Consider the following 21,395-nt stretch of genomic DNA (forward strand, 5'->3'; position numbering starts at 1 on the left):
AGAGTGGCTGCAGGGTAGAAACATGCGCTTCTTGAAGCCAAATCTGCAGCTGGAGTGCAAGGGGCTTGGCGAGGAGTGGGTGTACAGTGACTTCCCGGCAGCGACGGGCTGTGCCCAAACATCTGACAGTCACAGCGGCCTCACTCCTGTGAGCACAGAACCCGACTGCTTGGGGCAAAGCCGGCTTTGCTCTGTGCTCACTGAGTGCAGGTGTGTGTGTACTGGGCCTCTTTTCCCATGAGAACTCTGTGAGCCAATGCGAGGAGGAGACAAGGCACAGAGAGGTTGAGTAACCTGCTCAAAGTCACACAGCTGGGACACGTGACTCAGGGTCCCCACTTAGCCATGACACCACACATGCCCCTGTGGTGGCCCACCCACGATCCAGGGCAATTTGTTTGGTTTCTCCAAAGGCGAGAGCCCTTGACAGTTGTGAGGCTCCAAAACAAAGATACACATGAGACTGTAGATGGTGAAAAGCCAGACGGATGCCGGGCGGTGTCACTGTAGCAAGAAGCACTATATTCCTGTCTCAAGGAGGCCCCACCCTCATTACTAAGACGGGGAGGCCAATGGGTCCCCGCGGACCGAGAGGGCCAACGGTGGCGTCCGTACTTGTTCCGAGAGGAAAGCATATGTGTGGTTACGGGCAGGTGGCTGAATGCCCAGCCCCACAGGACCAAGGGGACCTGTGCTGGCTCCCTCCTGCTGCTGGGCTCTGGGGGAGCAGGACTTCCTGTGTGACCGGGGAAGCCCGTGCTGATACTCACTTTCTGTGGTGTGGACAGTCAGGAAGGGTGGACCATGTACCAGCTGCATAGTTTGCTGGGGCCACCATAACAAGGACGCAGACCGGGGGCTCAAGGGACAGACATTTACGCTGCCATGGACGTGCAGGCCGGACATTTGAGACCCAGGTGTGGGCAGGGAGGGCCGCTCCCTCCGGAGGCGCCAGGCAGGACCGCTCGGCTCCCTCCTGACTTCTGCTGGTGCCTTGGCTTGTGGGAGCAACACTCCCAGCTTCATGGTGTCCTCCCTGCGTTCGTGTCTGTCTCCAATGTCCCCTTTGTAAAAGGACAGTCACATTGGCTTGGACCCACCTATTGCAGTATTACCTTGTTTTAACTACATCTGTAAGGAGCTTCTTTCCAAGCAAGGCCCTCTCTGAGGTCCTGGGGGTTAGGACCTCAGCATACGAATTTTGGGGGATACAATTCAACTGATGACGCCTGTGGGGCACTCCGGGTGTGCCCCGTCACTCTTCTCAGTGATGTCCCCATGTCCCTGCTGGTCACTGTCCGTGTCAGGCCTTCTTCTTCCAGCTCAGCAAACAGGGAGGGAAGAGGACATGTCAGCAGTACAAGTCCCCCCTCCCCCCTCCCCCCTGTGACAGTGACAGGCCCTCTGGGTTTAACCATGGGGTTGGCATTGGGAGGCCGAGACCCCACTGTGCTCTGGCTCGTCCTGTCTCTGTGACTTGGCACGAACCTCTCCAGGCCTCTGCTTCTGTGGTCAACCTTCTGTCCAGGGAGCCACGAGGAGCCCGTGGGATGACCCACAGGGCGGTGCCGCAGACCCTGGGAGCTGTGTCAGGACAGTGTGGGCCCTGGGCACTGAGCCTGATGAAAGCGGGACAGGCTCCTTGGTCCGCAGCCAGGCGCGGGCACCATCTGGAGCTCCCGCGGAATTGAGGGGCCCGGTGATATTGGGGGAACGCATTTGTCAAGATTCCCTTTGGGGAACAGAGCAGGATGTCGACATTTGTAACGCCCCCAAAGACGGCAAACGGCTGGGGAAACTGAGGCTCGGAGGGGCAAAGCGGGCACCCAAGGTCACCCGGGCGGTTGGGCGGCGGGGGGACAGGGGGCCTGCGGGCGCGCGTGGGCCATGCGCGCCCGAGCCGGCCGCTCCGAGCGCGGCTGTCGCAACGCGGTTGCCCGAGGAGCGCGGCGGGGGCGCGGGCGGCGCCAGTGCGCAGGCGCGGCGGGAGGGAGGGGACGCGCTCGGGGCGCGCGCGCGGGGCAGCCGGCGCCCCAGCTTGGCCCGCGGCCCCGGCGCCTCGCCGCCCGCCCGCCCTGCCCGGCGCCCCGGCCGGCGAGGGGCGCGCCCGCTGCATGGCGCTGAGATGGCGGGGGCGCCGCGCGGCCCAGGCGGAGGCGGCGCGGGCGAGCCGGGGGGCGCCGAGCGGGCTGCCGAGCGCGGGCTGCGGGCGTGCACCGAGGGCTTCGCGTGCCCCGAGCTGGAGGCGCTGTTCCGCGGCTACACGCTGCGCGTGGAGCAGGCGGCCGCGCTGAGGGCGCTGGCCGTGCTCAGCCTGCTGGCGGCCGCGCTGGCGCTGGCGGACGTGCTGGGCGCGCCGGGGCGGGCGCCGGGCCTGGCGGGGGGCTCGCACCCCGTGCACTGCGCGCTCTTCCTGGCGCTGCTGGTCGTCACCAACGTCCGCTCGCTGCGCGTGCCGCAGCTGCAGCACCTCGGCCGGCTCGCGCTGCTGCTCTGCCTCACCCTCGCGCTGCTCTGCTGCCCCTTCGCGCTCGGCGGCCCCGCGGGCTTCCGCGCCGGGGCGGCTGCGGGCTCCGCGGCGGCCGACCAGGGCGTGTGGCAGCTCCTGCTGCTCACCTTCGTGTCCTACGCCCTGCTGCCCGTGCGCAGCGTGCTGGCCGTCGGCTTCGGGCTCGTGGTGGCCGCGTCGCACCTGCTGGTCACGGCCACCGTGGTCCCTGCCAAGCGCCCACGCCTCTGGAGGACGGTAAGTGCCGCCGCGCGCCCCCTATCTGGTCCGGGCGCACCTGCCCGGGGGGGACCGCGGACGCAGGGCGCCGGTGGGGAAACTGAGGCCCCGAACTGGGGGGGGCAGGCGCGCTCAAGGTCGCTCAGCGAGTCGGAGACGCAGTGGGGCTGGCCCCCGGGGCGCCGCTGTTTCCTAGTGACAGTCTACAGAGCGCCGCTGGGTGTGGAGTGTGGAGACCCGAGACCAGAGTGGGGAGGGCAAGGCTTGCTCCAAGGTCAGGCAGCTGGCGAGCCGCCACGCGGGGCTGGACCTTGGCTCTGTCGCTCGGGATGCGCCCATCCCCGAGCGAGGCACGGACCGTGGGCGCGGAGAGCGGGTCCAGGCGGCCAGGGTTCCCCAGCGGCTGGGCGCACGGCTCGGGGCTCTTTTCCCACGCGCCTGCGTCGCGCGCACGCACGGGGATCGCACACTCCGCTCCCAGCCCCGAGGCCCCCCAGGGACGTGGCAGTGGAAAGGACTTTGACGCCCTTCAGTCTCTGGCGTCCCGTGGTGGACCCGTGTCCGTCGAGGAGGACTGGGGTTGCCGGTGTCGCACAGGGTTTTCTGATCCCTGCTCCGCTGTGGCTCGGCACTGGCTCGCGGCACCCAAACTTCGTCACCGTCATCCGGGTGGGGCGGGCTAGATGGTGGTAAGGATGGGGTCGCGCGGTCCCTCCCCACCGGCTCCTCCCAGGCGAGGACCCTGCGACTGGAGCAGACGTCTTGGCCGCGTGGGGCTTTCGCAGCTTCTCCAGCTCCTCCGCCACGCAGCCCCGCCCACCCGGGCTCGGAGCGGGTCCCTGAGGGAAGCTCTGCTTCTGTCTCGGGATGTATTTTGGCAGGAGGGTGGTGGGAACCAGAGGAGGAAGAGGGAGGGAGAGAAGGCGGCAGATGGAAGCGATGGGGGTGGCAGTGAGCAGGGAAACTGGACAGACAGGACAGCTGGGGTTAGGGCGGACCAAGGCTCCACCACACCCGGCCCGAGGGAGCCAGGTGCCCCCAGACGGTGATGCCTGGGTTGGACGTGGTCAGAGGCGCCACAGGATACAATGCTGGGCCTGCACTTCAGAACCCAGGGAGGGGTGGGGCTGGGAGGGCTGCAGGGTGGAGGGTGGGGGGTCCCCTGGAGGGGACCTGGAGGGGGGAGGCAAGACAGAGAGAGAAGTAGGGGTGAGGGCCAGAAACAGCGAGGAGACAGAGGAAAGGGAAAGGGCCAGAGGGCTGCTGTCCCACGGAGGGGCAGGGGAGCGCTTCCTGCAGGCGGGCCTCTTGCTTGCCTCCTGTGGGTGGCACCTGGCCTGCGTGACCTTCTCAGGGGTCACTCCTGCAGCTCTCTCCCTGCCAGCCTCCCCTCTGTTGTGTGTCCCCCAGCCAGGACAACCTCCCCACAAGGACCAGAAGAGAGGCAGAGAGACCAGGTCAGGTGTGTGTGGGGTGGGGCCTGAGCTGACCTGACAGGCTGGCGGGCCGTGGGGGTGCAGGGTGCTGAGCGTTCAGCTGGTTCTGTGAAAGGCTGTGCTGTCAGCCTCTCCTTTTTACATAGAGGATGTCCTACACAGCTGCAGTCATCCCTGTTAGAGAATTAAAAGATGAAAAGAGAGAGGAGACAGTCGGCAAAGGAGCCTGAGGCCCAGGGAGCGCTGGCCCCTCCCCAGGAAGACGGGCGCCATCTTAGGGAGCAGACGTCTGGGGTTCACTGCTCCTGGCTGTGCCCTCCTGAGCAATACAGGCCTTTCCCTCGCTGAGCCTCAGTTTCCGCACCTGTATAAGGGGCATGACGGCTATTCTGCAGGGCTGTGGTGAAGGTGAGATGTTCATGCCAGAAAAGCTTGTTTTCGAAAATTCCTGCCATTTCTAAATCTTTTGGCTTCTTTAGAATGCATTCAAATTCTCGAGTAGATGGCAGTGGTGGCGACAGTGACAAATTGATGGTGGTGGGTGCAGAGGAGCACCTGGTGAGGGGACTCGATGGTGCCCAGGGACGCCCCCCACCCCTGTTAGGCAGTCTGGGAGTCTGGGACTCTGTCTTGAGACGAGTGAAGAAGACAGCACCCATGTTTACAAAGCCCGCGCCCCGCCTCTCCCTGCTCCACGTCTCCCCTCCACCCTGTGGGGCAGGAGCCTGCTGACAGTGGCTTCCTCGGCACCGTGAATTTGGGGGGCAGAGGCCTCAGAGCAGGAGGATGCCCTTCTTCAGAGGCTGAAGAAGGACGATGCACGAGGCCGTCTTTGCTGCACAGAAGCAGCATGTCACACGCACGCTGGACATAGGGTGCTCTGGGGACAGACAGGGGCAGGGGGCTCCGAGCACCTCTGGCCCCTGCAAGGAGGATCTTGGGGTTTCCTTCAGTCTCCTGCTGCCCTGCTGTGCGGCATCTGGGGTGCTGGCCCTGTGATTGGGGCTCTGTAGAGCCCAGGCCAGCCTTCATGCTGGGGAGCTGAGAGCGTGCAGAAAGTGGGTGCAGCATCCCCGTGCAGGGCAGGACCCCTTGTGGCTGGGGGTCCTTCCTGTGGGCACCCTACAGGGGAGGGGGTCCCTATCTCCGGCATAGCCCCTGTCTGGAAAGAGCTTGCTTTAGTTTGAGAATTTTTGTGGGAGTTTATTCGAGCCGAGCTGATGGCATGCTGGGAAGCAGGCTCTCAGACACTCCGGGGGCTTTTGGTTTTGATTCTAAGTCTGCAGCGTCTCCTTGGCGCTCAGAAGTGGCTCGGCTCAGTCTGAGAAGCCTCTGATGTCCTAACACCATTCAGTGCCAGCCCCTCCGGGGGCAGGATGTGGAGTGAACAGAAATGGCAGGGGTGTTGCCGGGAGGGAGTGAGGACAGCTGCCTCCCTCTGCTGGGGCCGGGGGCCCTGGCCGAAGGACAACGACCGGGGACTCAGTAGTAGTTGTCTTGGCAAACTGATATACTGGCTGTTTTATGGCCCCATCAACTGCTCACACACATCTGTAATCTAACCCCAAAGATGGCAGAAGGGAAGCTAACTAAGATGATGAGAAAATCTCAAAAGGGACCTTACTGATTTTCTTAATTATAGTGTTTATTTTGAGGGCTGGGGTCCACTTTTCACTTTTTCTAAAAGGTGGTGTTGGCCTCCGTGCGGGCGGCGTCTCCCAGGGCCTCCTCGTGTGGCTCTCGTGGTTCCAGCGGCCCTTGCAGGCTGCCGGTCCCTGCTCCCGCCTTCAGCCCTGACCCTTTCCAGACCCTGCGTCCGCCAGTGGCCATGGCCGGGGGTCTCTGCCACCCGCACATTGCATTAGAGTTCATCCCTCTGGGCAGTCTGTTCACATTCTCTTGGAGGCCATGTCATGGCCACTTCCTGCCTCCCCAGCACTTGTGACGGGTCCTCGTCCTGCGTCCCTGTTGTCCCTCCTCCCCCAGCCCTGCCAGGCACTCGGCCACCTCACACTTGGCCCCGCCGGGCACGTGACCTCCCCTGCCCTGGTCCTTCCCTTTCTCAGCCTCTACTCTTGCCCTGTGTGGAGGACGAGGGGAGGCGGAGCCATGGCCACACCCCGCTCCCCACCAGGGCCATCAGTCCGGCAGTCCTGAGCCCACCAGAGCCTATGTAGGGTCCATGGGACCCCCAAAGCCCATCCTCCCAGCCCTGGAACCAGAGATGGCACCTGGGGTGGGGCAGGCACTGCAGTTATGTGCCTGCTGGTCTGGTGACCTCAGGGAGGCTGGACCTCTCTAAACCTGTGTCTTCCCCCCAAATATGGACAGTGGCAGCTCGCCCTGGGGCGGTGCGTGCCTGGCTCCTGCGTCCTCGGCCCTGGTGAGATGTGCACCCCTGTCTGCCTCTCTAAGTGGCCTGCAAACCGCTCCCACCACTGCCTGCTGGGGTCTGCATGGGGGGGGGGGAGCCTCTGCTGCCGCTGTTACCTGGTCCTTGTTTGGTCCCCAGGCTCTGTCTCCTCCCACAGCTACGATGGTGGGGACAGTGAGGACAGGTCACTGCCCAGGAACATGGGCCCACTGCGGTCGTGGGGCTGTGTGCTGTGGGCTCCAGAAGGGTTGTCAGGGACAGTGGCCCACAAAGAGGCCAAGGTGCTGGCCAGTGCTCACTGAGAGCCCACCCGCAGAGCCCAGCCGGGGGAGGGCCGGGGGAGCTGGGCCGATTGCGGAGGGTGGGGGCGGGGAGGGGCGTGGGCACTCCTGCGGGCAGCGTCCTGGGGCAGGACCTGCTGCCACTCGTCAGATTGGGGGTCAGGGAGCATCAAAGGTGGCACCCCAAAGGAACTGTGGGACATGAGGAGGGGCCAGGCCCCAAGAGCAGTAGCTGGCACTGTGGGGGAGGGGAATGGGTTTCCTCAGCTCAGGAGGGGAAAGGGCTGGCACGGGGGCTCGGAGAGCGCTGACCACAGGCTGCACCGCCACAGGCTGGCCTTCTCAGCCGCACCGCAGCCCAGAGACCAGCCGTGGGGTGGCTACCCGTCACTGGCCAGCCCCGCCGTCCTCGCTGCTGTGCAGCCCTGCCACCTCCTGCAGTCCCAACATGTGCTTTTCCCTGAGCTCAGGTCCCTCTCAGCCTGTTTTGCTGCCAGTGACCCAACATCCCCTCTCGGCCACGCCGCTGGCTGCTCAGTGAGCACCCAGTGGGTTGACGGTTTCCCTGGGGGGTTATCATGGCTGGAGTAGAGTGGGTGTGGAGGGGTGACCGTCCCTACTCCACTAGTGCTTTCCTCCTTGACCAAACTGTCCTGCCCCTCAGCCCTCGGCCCTCCCTGACCTCGGTGGGGTCGCCTGCCTTCCCCTGTCCCCTTTCTGGGCGAGCTGAGGCCGTGCTTCCTGGAAAAGCTGTGTCTGTCTGGCCCATGAGTGTGACCTGCAGTGTCCTGAGGAGATGACAGCTGAGAGCTCTGCTGCAGGGGCCCTCAGAGTCGCAGGTGCCAGGCAGGGAGAGCGTTTTGGGAGGCGCTGCTGCCGCCTGGCAGGGTGTCCTATGTGTCACATGTTCTGCATGTTCAAGATGTTAAAATAAAGCCGGGAGCGACATGTGGGAGCCAGAAGGATCGTGTCTCCTGGAAGGAGAAGTGTGGCTTGTGCCATGGCTGTGCCCATTGCTGTGTCTGTGGGCACTTTAATACACTCAGCATGATTTAAATATTGACTCCACAAAGATGCACTTTATTGTTTCATATTTGCCGGTCTTCCAACTGTCACCCGTCAAGTGCCTTTGTAAACAGACTGGCATTAGCATATGGCCAAACACAGCAGACGGTCTGTTAAAGGGCAGGAAAGCCCCCTTGATCACCAGGACCGCACATGGCCCCCGGGCACAGCCAGAGCTGGCCACCCAGCCCGCTGAGAAGCTGGTGCCGGCACCACAGCCACAAGCCTGGAGTGCTAGATAGGGGAGAGCGCCCAGGCTAAGAGAACTGGAGATGTCCAAGGTCACGTGCGGACGATCGGGGTCAGAGTGGGCACTGTTTGCAGAGGACCTTCAGCCAATCCCCTAGACCCCTCATGGTGGGTGGCTGTCCGTCCCTCTGGCTGGCACAGGGGTTTTCATGAGGAAAACCTTATGACACATCCGTCCAGGAGGAATGCTTTCCCTCACGTCTGCCTGAGATGTTAAGCTGTGCGCATCCTCTCTGTCAGGTGTTTGTGGCACTGACCTGGCTCTGTCCCCTTGCTGACAAGTGTTATCCTAAAAAATGAAGGGCCTTTCAGAGTGACAGGCGACAGCTTGTGTTGAGAACAATAAGAACAGCTATTTGGGCAGCACTGATTGAGGCAGAAGCCTGAATGGTGTTCGGATGAGGAGACAAAGGTGATGGGTGTTTATGAGAAAGGAAAGGGGACAATGACATCCACAGAAGGAAGACACTGCTGCCGGTGCAGATAATGTAACATAGTGTCGCTGATTCTAAACAATGTTTTTTATTTTCAGTCCGGTAATCATAAGTGCTTTCTGTTATGTCTGCAAACTGTTCTTTGGGATACAGTGTTGCTTTAGGCCTGGTCCGAGGGTTATTTTGTATTGTTGTAACATCCAAAAATGTTTGGGGCATGACAGGCAGGGCAGTTATGCCTCGGGGGTGGCAGCCCAGCGCGTTTGGCTCCCTTCACATTGTTGAAATGAGTTCACTCTTGTTTTCTGGAGATGTTGGCTGAGTGCTGGGGTTTATGGATTCATGGGCTTCGTCTCTCTCTGTCACCTCCTGTGAACAGCTCTCATGTTTCTAGGTGGAAGTCCTTGCTGACTACAGCCCTTTATGTCCACCCCACTGAGGGACATGTCTTTGAGGCTGTCCTATCACCTGGAGTAGGACACAAGCAGCCCCAACCCCTCTGTGTTTCCTCATCTCTCCTCCTCGTGGCCTCTGCCCTCTCGAGGCTGGAGACCCCGTGGCTGGTGTCTCCCCGGCCCCTGCCTCCAGTCCAGCCCCAGCCGAGGTGCTGCCAGGGGTCCGTCCATACGACTCTTGGTTTCCTGTCTGCTTGTCCTGCAGCTCTTCCTGGCCAGGCCATCCCACCCTCAATGCCTGGAGCCCTGTGACCACGACCTGTGGCTGGCCGGCAATTGTATTTGTTTTGTTCTGTGTGATGTAAGCAGCAGACAGTCCTAGGTGAGGTGGATTTCTGGCTACTTCACAAGGAGCAGGGCCCTGGGAGCCTGCCGGCAGTGCCTGGCTCCATCAGACACGGAAACCCTCCATGTGTGCGGCGATGGGCAGGCGTTTGGAACAGCTCTCACAAACCCCGTGGGGGCAGATACCGGGGTTTCCTCTGTGGCTGTGAGCTGGAGGCTGTGAGGACTCTGGAGCCAGGCCCTTGCTAGTGTCTCGCTGTCCTCTCCCTTCCAGCTCAGCGCCAACGCCCTGCTCTTCGTGGGCGTGAACATGTACGGGGTCTTCGTGAGAGTCCTGGCCGAGCGCTCCCAGCGGAGGGCCTTCCTGCTGGCCCGGAGCTGCATCGAGGACCGGCTGAAGCTGGAGGATGAGAATGAGAAGCAGGTCGGAGCGCGGGCCCCACTCAGGGACAGGGGCACTGAGGGTGGGGTGGGGCTGGGCCCTGTCATGGGAGAGGCTGCTGGGGGCCCAGCTCTTCACTGATGACTGTGTGGGGCAGGAGTGCCATCAGCTTCTGCAGGTGGCAGGACACGCAGGGCTGGGGCTGGAGGGGCTGGGAACAGGGTCCTGGAGCGGGTGGAGTCTGGGAGGAGAAGGAGCAGCTGCCTGGGGCATATTCTTGGTGCATGGGGGGGGGGCCTTTAATTTGCTGTGACCTCAGTGGAGGAGATTGGAGGAGCTGAGCGTGACCGGCCGTGCACACGTGGAGGGACGTGCGTGTGACAGTGCGGCCGGCGCGACATGTGCAGCAGGAGACCCGTGAGATGCGGGTGTGGGCTCAGTGCAGAGGTGAGGGCCTACAGGTGGGTGGGCAGACGTACTGGGAGAATCGTCGTGTTCTCTCCTGTGCAGGGTGCTCATGTGGCAGAGGTGCGGCTACTGCTTCCGTCTGTAAAGCGGGACGGACTTGCACAGTGTGGCCGCCACTTTCGGGAGGGCAGAGCGGGGACTGGTTCTGAAATGCACTCCCCAGTGATAGATTCTGTCTGTCCCAGCTGCCAGCTGTTTGTTTGGGGACAGGAACCAGCAGACGGAAGCCTAAGAAGCATGGCGCCTGCTCCACTCTGCTCCTGGGCTCTCGGCCCCTCTCACTGATTACAGACTCGGTGCCAAGATTGTTCTGGCCCAGGCTGACCAGTTCCTTTTTGACCCAGGTCGTAGGGCGCCTCACCCCAGGGCTGGGGGACAATCTCTGATTGTCCCAGGGAACGGTGAGCTGTGAGCGTCACTGCTCAAGCTGCGCGCCAGGATTGTCCCTGCGCGGCCTGGGCCTGAGTGACTGAGTTGGCAGCAACGCTGTGACGAAGGTGATATTTGCGGCAGCATGAGGGGTAGCCCTCCCCTTCTTTGTGGGTTAGAACTGAGAGCCCTGCAGTCAGGGGACAAAATTTTAAAAGAAAGTGTGACTTCTTTGGTGCAAATATCCGAGTTTTGATTGGTTTCCTGCCCTGCTTCCTGCCGACACAGACACACGTGGCCTCCCCGGACTGGTTTCAGAGAGCCAGGCCCCTCCACTGTTTCTGTAAGTGCACATATTGGGGCAGCCGTCCGTCCTGCTCAGGGCAGCCCACAGAACCAGAGGGGCCAGGGGATGGTGGGAAGGGCCGTGTCTGCCCGCTGAACAGTTACATGCTTCCAGATGATTCTCTGCTGCACTTTGACCACCCTGCCCTGCTGCTCAGTCCCTGAGGTGACCCCTTGAGAGGGACTCGGGGAGGCTGAAGCGATGCCACACCCTCTGTCTCAGAAGAAGCCGGGCCGCAGGAAAGGGTCCTGGCAGAATAGAGATGTGTCTGTCCTTCCCGTCGGGGTTCTTGGTTCTTTAAAGCTAATTTCAGGCCTCTGCTTCATAGTTAAGCTAAAGAAACTGTGTTCTGTTTTATAAATTTGAGTACAGGGGCTGGCTCAGAGAATGTAATTGACTGGGTAGGAGAATGAAGCAAGTGACAAAGTGGCCAGTGGCAGAGGGTGATGGCTGGAGCCCAGAATGCCCTGCCACCATGTCTCAGGTGTCCTCATGCTGCACAGGCTCACACGGAGGTCCTGGCTTATGGACACCCGGGGACACATCCCAAAGGCTGTGGAGATCTTTAAGAGGCCTTCAGTTTCAGAACAAAATGTCAAAATTGATTCTTTGAAATAGAAAAGCCTCCAAGACCTGGATCAAGAAGAAAGAGCAGACAGAAAGGAGAGCATCAGGGACAGGAAAGCTCGGCCGCAGACAAAGGCAGGTTAAAAATAGATAATAGGGAAACACTCAGAATGATCTGATGCCAGAATACTTGAAAGCTTAGACAAAATGGTCAAATTCCCAGAAGAAGAAAGCCCAAAGCACCCTATGACCAGTAAGACACTGACTCAGAAATGGAAAGCTTGCCGGAAAGAAGGCCTGGCCTGCTGGTTGCACAGACAAGGCTTCCAGGGGAACTGCTCCATTTCTATGAAGGTGTCATCCCAGGGGCATCCTAGAGGAGAATCACAAAGTATGTGGGCTTGTGGGGTTGGCACTTGTCATGGTCCTCTGGAGATGGATTCAGTCATAGCAACAGCCCATTCCCTTCTGCTGCTGAGCTATGTCCGTGGTGGGACTGGGGACAGCCTTTGCCCAGGGGGCAGTCGTCTGGGAAAGCTCAGGTGTTTATTCTATCCTCTGGGGGAAAGAACAACTGATCCCTGGAGACCAGGAGAAAATGCCATGTGGCCTCCAGACCTGCTTCTTTCTGTCTGTCCCAAGGTACAGGGGCTCTCCTGGCCCATCGCGACGTCCCTCTCTTCATGCCGGGCAGTGGGGCAAGCAGCGGGGCCGGCTGCCTGGCTTCCTTCCTGTGACCTAATGCCAGTGACACTGGGGCACGTGGCCAGCAGCTCAGGGAACAGGTGGGGTACCGCGGGCAGCTGGCTTTCTGCAGGTGATTCTGGCATCTGCCCAGCACTCTAGGAGCAAGTTACCTGCGCAGGACCATCCAGGCCTGGGTCGGGCAACGCCCGCAGGACCGGACTACGTGCTGGCCTCGCGTCCCAGGTAGTCACGTGGACGATACACAGGGAGGGCCCTGCTGTATAATGCTGCCCATTGCTCCCATCCAGGAGCGGCTGCTCATGAGCCTCCTGCCCCGGAACGTTGCCATGGAAATGAAGGAGGACTTCCTGAAGCCCCCTGAGAGGATTTTCCACAAGATTTACATCCAGCGGCACGACAATGTGAGGTAGGGCTACACTGGCTGGCGGCAGTGGGCCTGGGAGCTGAGCTGGAGGTGATGATGGAGGTGGGAGGTGATGGAGGTGGGAGGTGATGGAGGTGGGAGGTGTTGGAGGTGGGAGGTGATGGCTGAGGTGGGAGGTGATGGAGGTGGGAGGTGATGGCTGAGGTGGGAGGTGATGGAGGTGGGAGGTGATGGAGGTGGGAGGTGATGGAGGTGGGAGGTGATGGCTGAGGTGGGAGGTGATGGAGGTGGGAGGTGATGGAGGTGGGAGGTGATGGCTGAGGTGGGAGGTGATGGAGGTGGGAGGTGATGGAGGTGGGAGGTGATGGAGGTGGGAGGTGATGGAGGTGGGAGGTGATGGCTGAGGTGGGAGGTGATGGAGGTGGGAGGTGATGGAGGTGGGAGGTGATGGCTGAGGTGGGAGGTGATGGAGGTGGGAGGTGATGGAGGTGGGAGGTGATGGCTGAGGTGGGAGGTGATGGAGGTGGGAGGTGTTGGAGGTGGGAGGTGATGGCTGAGGTGGGAGGTGATGGAGGTGAGAGGTGATGGAGGTGGGAGGTGATGGCTGAGGTGTGCAGAAGGCCCCAGTTTGAGGGGAGGAGGGGGCAGGTATGTGTTAGCAGATCCAGGTGAGCACCTGCCTGGCAGGAAGCAGGGCCCACAAGGGGGGTGGAGTGGTGGCTTCTCAGGTGACACCTGTCACAGCTGCTGTTTTTGATTATTCAGCAACTCCTCTTTCCTGTGTTGGCCAGAGAGGTTGGAGCTCTGGCGCTAAGTGGTGTTGAGCAGTGAGTGGCATTTTGGGCTGGGAATTTCCTGCATCTGGCTAACAGCTCAGCATTATTCCAGTTGGTGCTGGGTCTGAGGCGAGTGTCCTCCTCTTCCAGTCTGTCCATCTCACGACAGCCCTGGGGTGGGGTTGTTGTTCCCCTGTTACAGGTCAGGAAACAGCCCGCTGGGAACAGCTTGCTTAGACTCTCTCAACTTCGCTTGTTTGTTTTGAAAGCGTCTGTATTTTGTCATGTTAAATCTTGCACTTCCGCCTAACGTTGCCAGTCTGGGTGGCACTGCACCCACTCAGGCAGGAGATGGTTTGGACACCCCATCCCGCTCTCCTGTTCCCTGTTCTTTGCTGGTTCTTGGTGTGGGTGCTAGACCTCCCTGTCCACTAGGGCCTGTGACACAAATGGCTGAGACACCCTCGTTGTCTCTGTCGAGTGCTGCAGGCCGGTCGCTGGAGCTGGTACACCTTCACCCCGGGCCCGAGCTCTCCCTGTGTGCGAGCCTGCATGGCTGACTGCCGTCTGCCTGAGCTCCTCACCTGTGGGCACACTCGCTCCCACAGTTGGGCCTCTTGGTAAGGACCAGTGTTGTCCCCCTGCAGAGGGGCACACTGAAGACCCCGTGTGGGGGCCAGCATTTGAGCCCAGGAGGACGTACCTCTCCTCTAGACACTGGGTTCCGTTGATGTCATCACAGCCCAGTGGTCCACCAGCATTGTCACCTCCAGGAGAGGAAACAGGTCCAGCAAGTGAGGCAAGTATGAGGACACCCCACCCAGTGAGCAGGGGCTGAGGCTGGACCTGGGGTTGGCTGACGTCAGGTGACAACTGCTTAGACTTTTCCCATTGGCCCATGCCTCTCCTTAGTGGTAAGGACGCAATATAGCGACCCAGCCTCTGCTGAGAAGACCAGAACATTCCAGGAAGTGCCTCCTGTGGCAAAGCTTCTGCACGCAGTAGGGAAGGCATCAGATGTCACCTGGGTCCACCTGCAGGTGGAGGTGGGCATGGTGCATGGGTGCCCAAGTGCCTCTCCCCGCCTCTCCTCTGACCTGGGACAATAATCGTGGGTGTGGCCAGTCACCACCTCCCTTTACGGCTGAAAGTCTCCACTCTTAATCCCTGGCGGGAGCCTTGTTGCCAGCAGCTTGTGGGCCCGTGTGCTGGATACGGGCACGACAGGAGACGAAGCTGAGGTTCCCTGCGGCAGGAGGCGCCAGCCCCACCCTACCCCCTCTGGCCACCCTCTGGCCACCCTCCGGCATGTGTCGGAGCCGTCTTTCTCCAGCTCAAATACCAGCTGCACACTGATTTCCTTGCTGCCCTTGTTAGAGTCCTTCTGTGGGTCCACATTGCTCCTGGATTAAAGTCCAAACTTAAGCCGCCATTCACAATTCATACCTGGCTGATGCCATCGGGAATGGGGGATAGGACATCTGAAACCCTGCTCTTTATAAACGCAATGGCAATCCTGGCAAACGTGGTCAGGATCAACATTGTCAGAACATGGGAAATTAACCAAAGCTTTGCAAGAATTCAGGGAGATTTAAGAAAAACAGCTAACTGTTGGTAAGAACAGGGAGCTCTGCCGACTTCTCAGTCGCCCTGTCCCATCTCTCTCACCATAGCCTCACGATGGCTTTGAAAACCCACAGCTGCGATCACAGTGGAAACCTGCAGCCTGACAGCCCCCGCAGGGGCGGTCACTTTCACAGCCCCTTTGTCAGATAACACTTATAGTTCGATTGGAAGTCCCCTGGACGTCCTGCGAGCACGGACTTGTCTTTATGGGGGCTGATCAAAGCTCAGTGTGAACAGCACCTGTTCAGGGTGTTGGATCAAAACAATCAGTGGTAACTGTTTAGCCTCAGAGCTGCCTTAGGCAGCACGACCAGTGAGGCAAGAAGCTAGGGAATCAAGAACAACGGAAAAGCTGAGGAACGAGATGTCCATGGGCACTCTGAAAGGCTCTGGAGATGTTTCTGGAGCAGAAGGCAAGCGTAGGCTGTGCACACGCTCAGGGAAGGCCTGAGGAGGCCCTGCTCTGATTAGGTGCAGGGAATCAGCTTAAGAGCCTTACACTTGTTAATGCATTTAACCCTTACAGCCTCTGAGATGGACTCCAGTCTCGTCCTTATTTTCCAGAAGAAGGACTGGTGGGTGGAGTGCTAGACAGGTTGCCTGGGGTCCCGTTGCCGTGAATGATGCAGGGTCCCAGCTTTCACCCTGCTCCCCTCCTGCCCTTCCTGGGTTGGCTCTGGGAGTCTTCATCCTGGAGACGTGCTGCACGGCTTACAGCTTGTACCCGAGTTCTGGCCCGTCTGCAGCTCTTGGCGTTTGCCAAGCCATTGTGCGGTTTCTCGCCCACCTGAGTTTTGCACATGCTGTTTGTACTTCTGAGTCCTCCCTCCCTCACTCCCCCCTCCAAGGGAGGTGTGCCCTTGTCATCTGCACAGCACAGTAATCCACTGTCAGGCTCCAACAATGTGCAGGCCTCGTGTCACCTGTGTCAGCTGGCAGGAGATGAAAGAGGGTGCAGACGACCCCTTACTTCTTAAAAGCATGTCACTCCTGCTCCTGTGCCACTAGCTACAACTGTTATGGGGCCACCCTGGGAAGGGGGAAGTCCAGTGGACATGGAGCTGCTCCCCCATACCCTGGGGGGGGGAGTCAGCGGGAGCGCTGGATGGCTGCAGCGTCCCCTCCCTCCATGACCACGAGGAGTCTGGCTTCTCCCAGCCTGTAGAATGGGAAGGACAGAGCCTTGGCTTCTAGCCTGGGTTGAGGAATAACGGGAGGCTGTTTGGAGGCGGCTGCAGGGGCGGCGTGTGTCCTGCAGGGTGGCGGCCGCAGCACCCCCTCTCTTACAGCATCCTCTTTGCGGACATCGTGGGCTTCACGGGCTTGGCGTCCCAGTGCACTGCCCAGGAGCTGGTGAAGCTGCTGAACGAGCTCTTCGGCAAGTTTGATGAGCTGGCCACGGTAAGCGCAGCCCTGTGTTCCAACGTCGTTGGAGCTGGGTCTGGGGTCCCGCCTGCCTGAGAGGTGGGCTTGCCCAACATGGTCACCGCTGTGTCAGCTCCCTGCTCAGTGACGCGTTTCCTGGGGCCGCGTGCTGGGTTTGCAGACAGAAAGCCGTTCATGCGCCCAGCCAGCTCTTGCTGTGAAGGGCTCCAGGCCCATGCGGGCTGGCAGTGCGGTGAGGCTGTGGCCGCCCGTGGGGACGTGGTTGCCATCACAGCCTCTTGCTCGCCGGCCTTGGCGGAGGCCCTGCAGCAGGCCTGAGCTGCCTCCTTTGCTTGATGGCAACAGGGAAAGGGCATCAGTCTTTCATCTCTAAGTGTGATGCTAGCCCCACGGTTTGTGGATGCTTTTTATGAAGTTGTGGAATTTCCTTTTATTCTCATTTTGTTTCTCTCAGAAGTGGATGCCGGGTTTTGTCCAATGTTGGATTGCGTCTACAGCGATGTGCTATGGTTTTCAGTTTTATTCTGCTAATATGATGGATAACGTCGGTTTATGGTAGAACGTCAGAACAGCATTGCCTTCCTGGCACCAGCCCGACTTGGACAGACTATCTTACCTTTTTCATGTGTTGTGGGCTTTGATTTGCTAACATTTTATTTAGAATTTTCCCATTTATGTTCCTGAAGGACGTTATTTGGTGGCTTTCTTTTCTTAGGTTGTCTTTATGTGATGTGAACGTGGTGCTTATCTCGCAGAAGAGCTCGGGGCTATTTCCTCCTGTTCAGTTTTCTGGAATAGTTTGTGTGGAATTGGTATAATTTCTTTCTTAAATGTGTAAATCCATCTGGGCCTGCACTTTTGTTCATGGAAGTTTTTAACTACAAATTAAATTTCTTTAAATAAGGCTAGTCAGGTTATCCTTTTTCTTCTTCCTCGAATGAGCTTGGTAGTTCTTTTTTCGTCTTCCAAGGAATCTGTTCATTTAATCTAAGCTGTAAAAATTACTAGAATAAAGTTATTCACAGTATCTCTTGTTACCCTTTTACTATCTACACTCTGTAGTGCTGTCACTTCTCCTGTTCCTGATTTTGGTAATTTGTGTCTTCCCTTTTCCCCTGATCATTCAGGCTTGGCGTTTGTCAGTGTTATTGATTTTCTTAAAGAAGTTGCTTTTGGTTTCATTGATTTCTCCAGTCTTCTATTTTTATGAATTTTCTGTCTGATTTGTATTATTTTGTTTCTTTTGCGTATTTTGGTTTTATGTTGCTCTTTGTTTTGTAGTTTCTTAAGGTAGAAGCTGAGGCCATTGATTTGAGATCTTTTTTCTCTTGTAATAGAAATGTTTAGCTGTGAATATCCCCTGACATACTGTGTTAGCAGCGTCCCCAAATTTCTGTTGTTTTTTTATTTTTATTCAGTTCAAAAAATTTTCTAATTTCTCTTTTGATCCTTAGACCCAATGGATTTTTTTGGGGGGGATTTTCCAAAGATATTTCTATTTTTTACTTCAAATTTAATTCCATTATTCCAGAAAACATACTTTTTAAATTTGAATCCTCTTCAATTTATGGCCCAGAAATAGTGAATGACCCATGTACGCTGGAAAATACTGTGTCTCCTGCTTTTCTAGAAATCTTGTGTTCAGGAATGTTTTGTGGACAGCGGGTAGGCCAGTTGGCTGGTGCGGTGCCCATGTGTGGGGACCTTTAGGGTTTTGTGGGACTTGCTCCTGGTGAGTGAGAGAGGAACCCGGGCTCTCCAACCTGGTCGTCGGCCCCACTTCTCCTCAGTCCTACCGGCTTTGGCTCCATGTTTTCCCAAGTTCTGCTATCAGATTTGTAAACATTTAGGATTGTTAGCTCCTCATGCTGAATTAAGTCTTTTCTCACGAAGAAATTACCCTCTTCTTCCTGATCCTCCTCTGCGCTCTGTGATCCGGTCTCCTGTTAATACAGCATTCTGAGTATCCTGTGATTCTCGTCAGGAGGGAAGCTTCTCCCATCCTTTTGTCTTTAATCTCTCTTTCTATGTAAAATGTTGACTTTAAGTGTTGGGTTTTGCTTTCTTAAAATCTAATCTGGCACCTTGATCTAAATACCATCCTTTTCTAAATACCTTTTGTACCCCCTCCCCGTCCCCTCGGGGACCCCAGGAGCCCCAGAGCTCAGATGCTCTTATTTTACATTTTGGATTCTTTTTTCCTTCTGTTTCCTTCTGGACAGTCTCCACTGCTGCCGTTCGTCCATGGAGCAGCAACCATGCAGACACTCCCATCTCCACAGGTTCAGTGTGGACCTGTCCCCTTGTCAGGTGACTGTGAGGGCGCTCCAGATTACAACAGCCCCATCCCGTCCATTTACTGCTTTTTCTTGGTTCCTTTGTGCATTGATGGAACTGTATATATTTAGAATATATTCTCTAGTCTTCTTGGGCCGTCTTGTCTGCGCGCCTGGTGTGTGTGTGGGGGGGGCGCAGGCCCATCAGGTGTGCAGGCGTGGAAGGTACACACAGCTGTGCGGCAAACACACCTTTCCTCATGAGATGCCTGCCGGAGCATGGAGCGTGTTTGCCTTGGGCTCCAGGGTGGCACATGGTTTGTTTGCCCCTCATCCACGGACAGGCTGCAGAAGTCCACAGTGCTTTTGACCTTTCCCCCACTTACTGAATGCATTTTAGATTTGCTTTTGCTCTGATGCCCCGTATACTTGGGAAGCTGGTCACGTCCGTCTGAGCCGACGGGGAGACACCTGTCTGGGGCTCAGTGTCGTTCCACACCTGTGGGGGGGAGGGACCCTTCTGGATGTCAGGTCTCTTAGTGGGAAAGGGAGTGGCTACACAAGGCACATGTGTAGTCGGCTGGTTCCAGGAGGCCACATGCCCGCTGCGGGGACAAGTCTGTACCCGGCGTGGCCTCGTGTCCGTGAGCCGTCTGCATGGGTCCTGTTCTCACCCCCCAGCGTGACAGGTGATGGAAGCCCATCCTGGGCTCTGGTCATGAGCCCGGAATACTTCAGGGGCTGTTTCTGTGCAGAGCCCGTCACACTGCTGAAGCTTCTCAGCCCCCGTGGGGCTGTCCCTGCACACGGCAGGGACACGTGGGATTCAGGACGGTGCAGGTAGCCCACTGGTCCCTCGTGTCACTGGGCATTTGGGGCCGGACAAGTGTGGGAGGCACTTCCTCTCGGATCTGAGTGTCCACATCCATGGGGCTCGTTGAGTTGCTGGTGGGCTCTCCTCCGGGACGCCTGCCTGTGGGCCAGCCGGTCCGTGCTGTCCCGAAACACGGACACCTGGGAGCCCTGGTGACACCCGAGGACCCGCCCCCAGGAACAGTGGGACAGGAGTGTGAGGAGCGGGTGGGAGGCCCTGCTCGGCTGTGGGGCCGCTTCTGCATGGACGGGCAGATGGACGGACGGACGATAGCTCAAAGCATACCTCAGGGCGTGGTCGGCGTGTCGTTCAACCTCTGACTCCGGAAAGGTGACTGCTGTGACCTGTGTTAGTGAGTGCAGTGTTTTCAGTTCTCCGCGCTGCTCGGATATCTGCAGAAGGGACCCATGGAAGCAGGTCTAGGGCCAGAGACCTGCCCGCTGAGTTCCTAGCTCACATGTGTATTAATGTCCACGCCTCCTCATGTCCCTGGCTCCGGACACTTCCTTGGGCCTGATTCAGGGGCCAGGTCTCAGCGGGCAGCTGTGAGGACTCCCCACTTTATCCTCACGTCCCCTGCAAATGGCAGCTAGTCCTGTGAGCTTTCAGAGCTGGCCACGCTTGGGCCTGAAGCCTGCTTGGTGGTGAGCTGTGGTCAGCCGTGACTCACGCTGGACCCTGCTCTTTTGGCAAACTAGGTCGTATGTGCTGTGGGGTACGGCATGCGCCTGAGAGAGAGGCAGGGCTAACAGGCCTCAGCCTGGGCACGTACAGTTTGGGGATGGGGTCATTGGGGCTGATAATTTTGGGATGGCAGGATTGGGCTGAACGAGACGATTGGTGGAATATGGTGAGCACGTAAACCAGATCTGGGGACAGTCTGGGGGACATGGCAGCAGCTGTGCAGTCCACCTTCAGCTGAAAATCTGACCCATGGCTACGAGTTCAGGGATGAAGTCGAATGTCAGATAGCAGAGAGGAACACCCCAATTTTCTGGATGTGTGCGTGTTCATGTGTGTGTGCGTGTTTGCACGTGTATGGGTGTGCACGTGTGCATACCTGTGTGTGTGTGTGTGTGTGTGTGTGTGTGTTTGCACACTATAGGGTGCCGCTGAGAAGAGGCTGGGAGGGCATACGCCCAATCGGCATGGTTGCTGCTCAGGCATCAGGCATGATTTCTAATTTCCTGAACTCCCCAATGAACCTGGGTTTCTTTAACCTTCATTAGCAGGAAATAGGGACTGTGTGCTGAGAGGTGAGTAGATATTTGGAGGACCAAGGTGCCTCATTTGCATGGAGGCCACCGGTAGAGACGTAGCGATGGGGAAAGCATTTCCTCAGCAGCTGGGCCTGAAGGGCATCCCTTCCAGCCCCATAACCCCTGCCCCCAGGTCCTGGAGCCGCTGCCATCCCAGAATCCCGTCTGTGTGTCAGCCCCTGGCCTTGCTGGACCCCACCGTTTCAGAGGTGGCCTCAGGGGCTGGGTTACCTTCAGGTTCTGGCAGTGGTTCTCTCTTCCTCGTGGGCCTGGGGTGGTGGCGGGCTGTAGGTCAGGGGTTGGAGAGGGAGGGTCTCTGCCTGCCTGCTCCCTGGCTGCCTGCTTAGGCCGGGCCAGGGTACAGAGTTGTCTGGAGGCTGCAGACCACACCGGGAGGCAGAGCATGAGCCCCTCCCGCTGCTGCTCGAGGGGCTTCTGTCGTCACGTCCTGCCTCTCGTAGCCCTTCCAAGCCAGCGCTCCAGCCACCCCCCCTGCTCTGTGTCCTTTGCTTTGGCTGCAAACAGCTGTTCAGGCATCACAAACGCTCCCTGGAGGGAGCTCCAGGTGCTGACTTCAATATTTACAGGGAAGAGTTTAAACTCTAAAACACCGACCAGTGAAAAACGGCCTTTTTGGTCTCTCGGGCTTGCTAACAGAAGCCAGGACACTTGAGATGAGTAAACCAG

At 58.4% G+C, this 21,395-nt stretch overlaps 1 protein-coding gene across 2 annotated transcripts in view; it reads left to right on the forward strand.

Annotated features, from left to right (window-relative positions):
* The first annotated feature begins 2,096 nt into the window (after positions 1-2,096).
* Positions 2,097-21,395, forward strand: part of ADCY1 (adenylate cyclase 1) — a 57,095-nt gene continuing 37,796 nt past the window's right edge. For both annotated transcript variants that reach the window (XR_013995374.1, XM_081080111.1), the window contains exons 1-4: positions 2,097-2,746; positions 9,582-9,731; positions 12,435-12,553; positions 16,203-16,314. Coding sequence is in view for 1 of the 2 variants with exons in the window: in XM_081080111.1 (XP_080936237.1) it covers positions 2,126-2,746; positions 9,582-9,731; positions 12,435-12,553; positions 16,203-16,314 (1,002 nt within the window). In the remaining variant the exon portion in view is untranslated. The remainder of the gene's footprint in view (positions 2,747-9,581; positions 9,732-12,434; positions 12,554-16,202; positions 16,315-21,395) is intronic.

Source organism: Rhinolophus hipposideros, assembly GCF_964194185.1.
Source record: "Rhinolophus hipposideros genome assembly, chromosome: 18".
NCBI lineage: Eukaryota > Metazoa > Chordata > Mammalia > Chiroptera > Rhinolophidae > Rhinolophus > Rhinolophus hipposideros.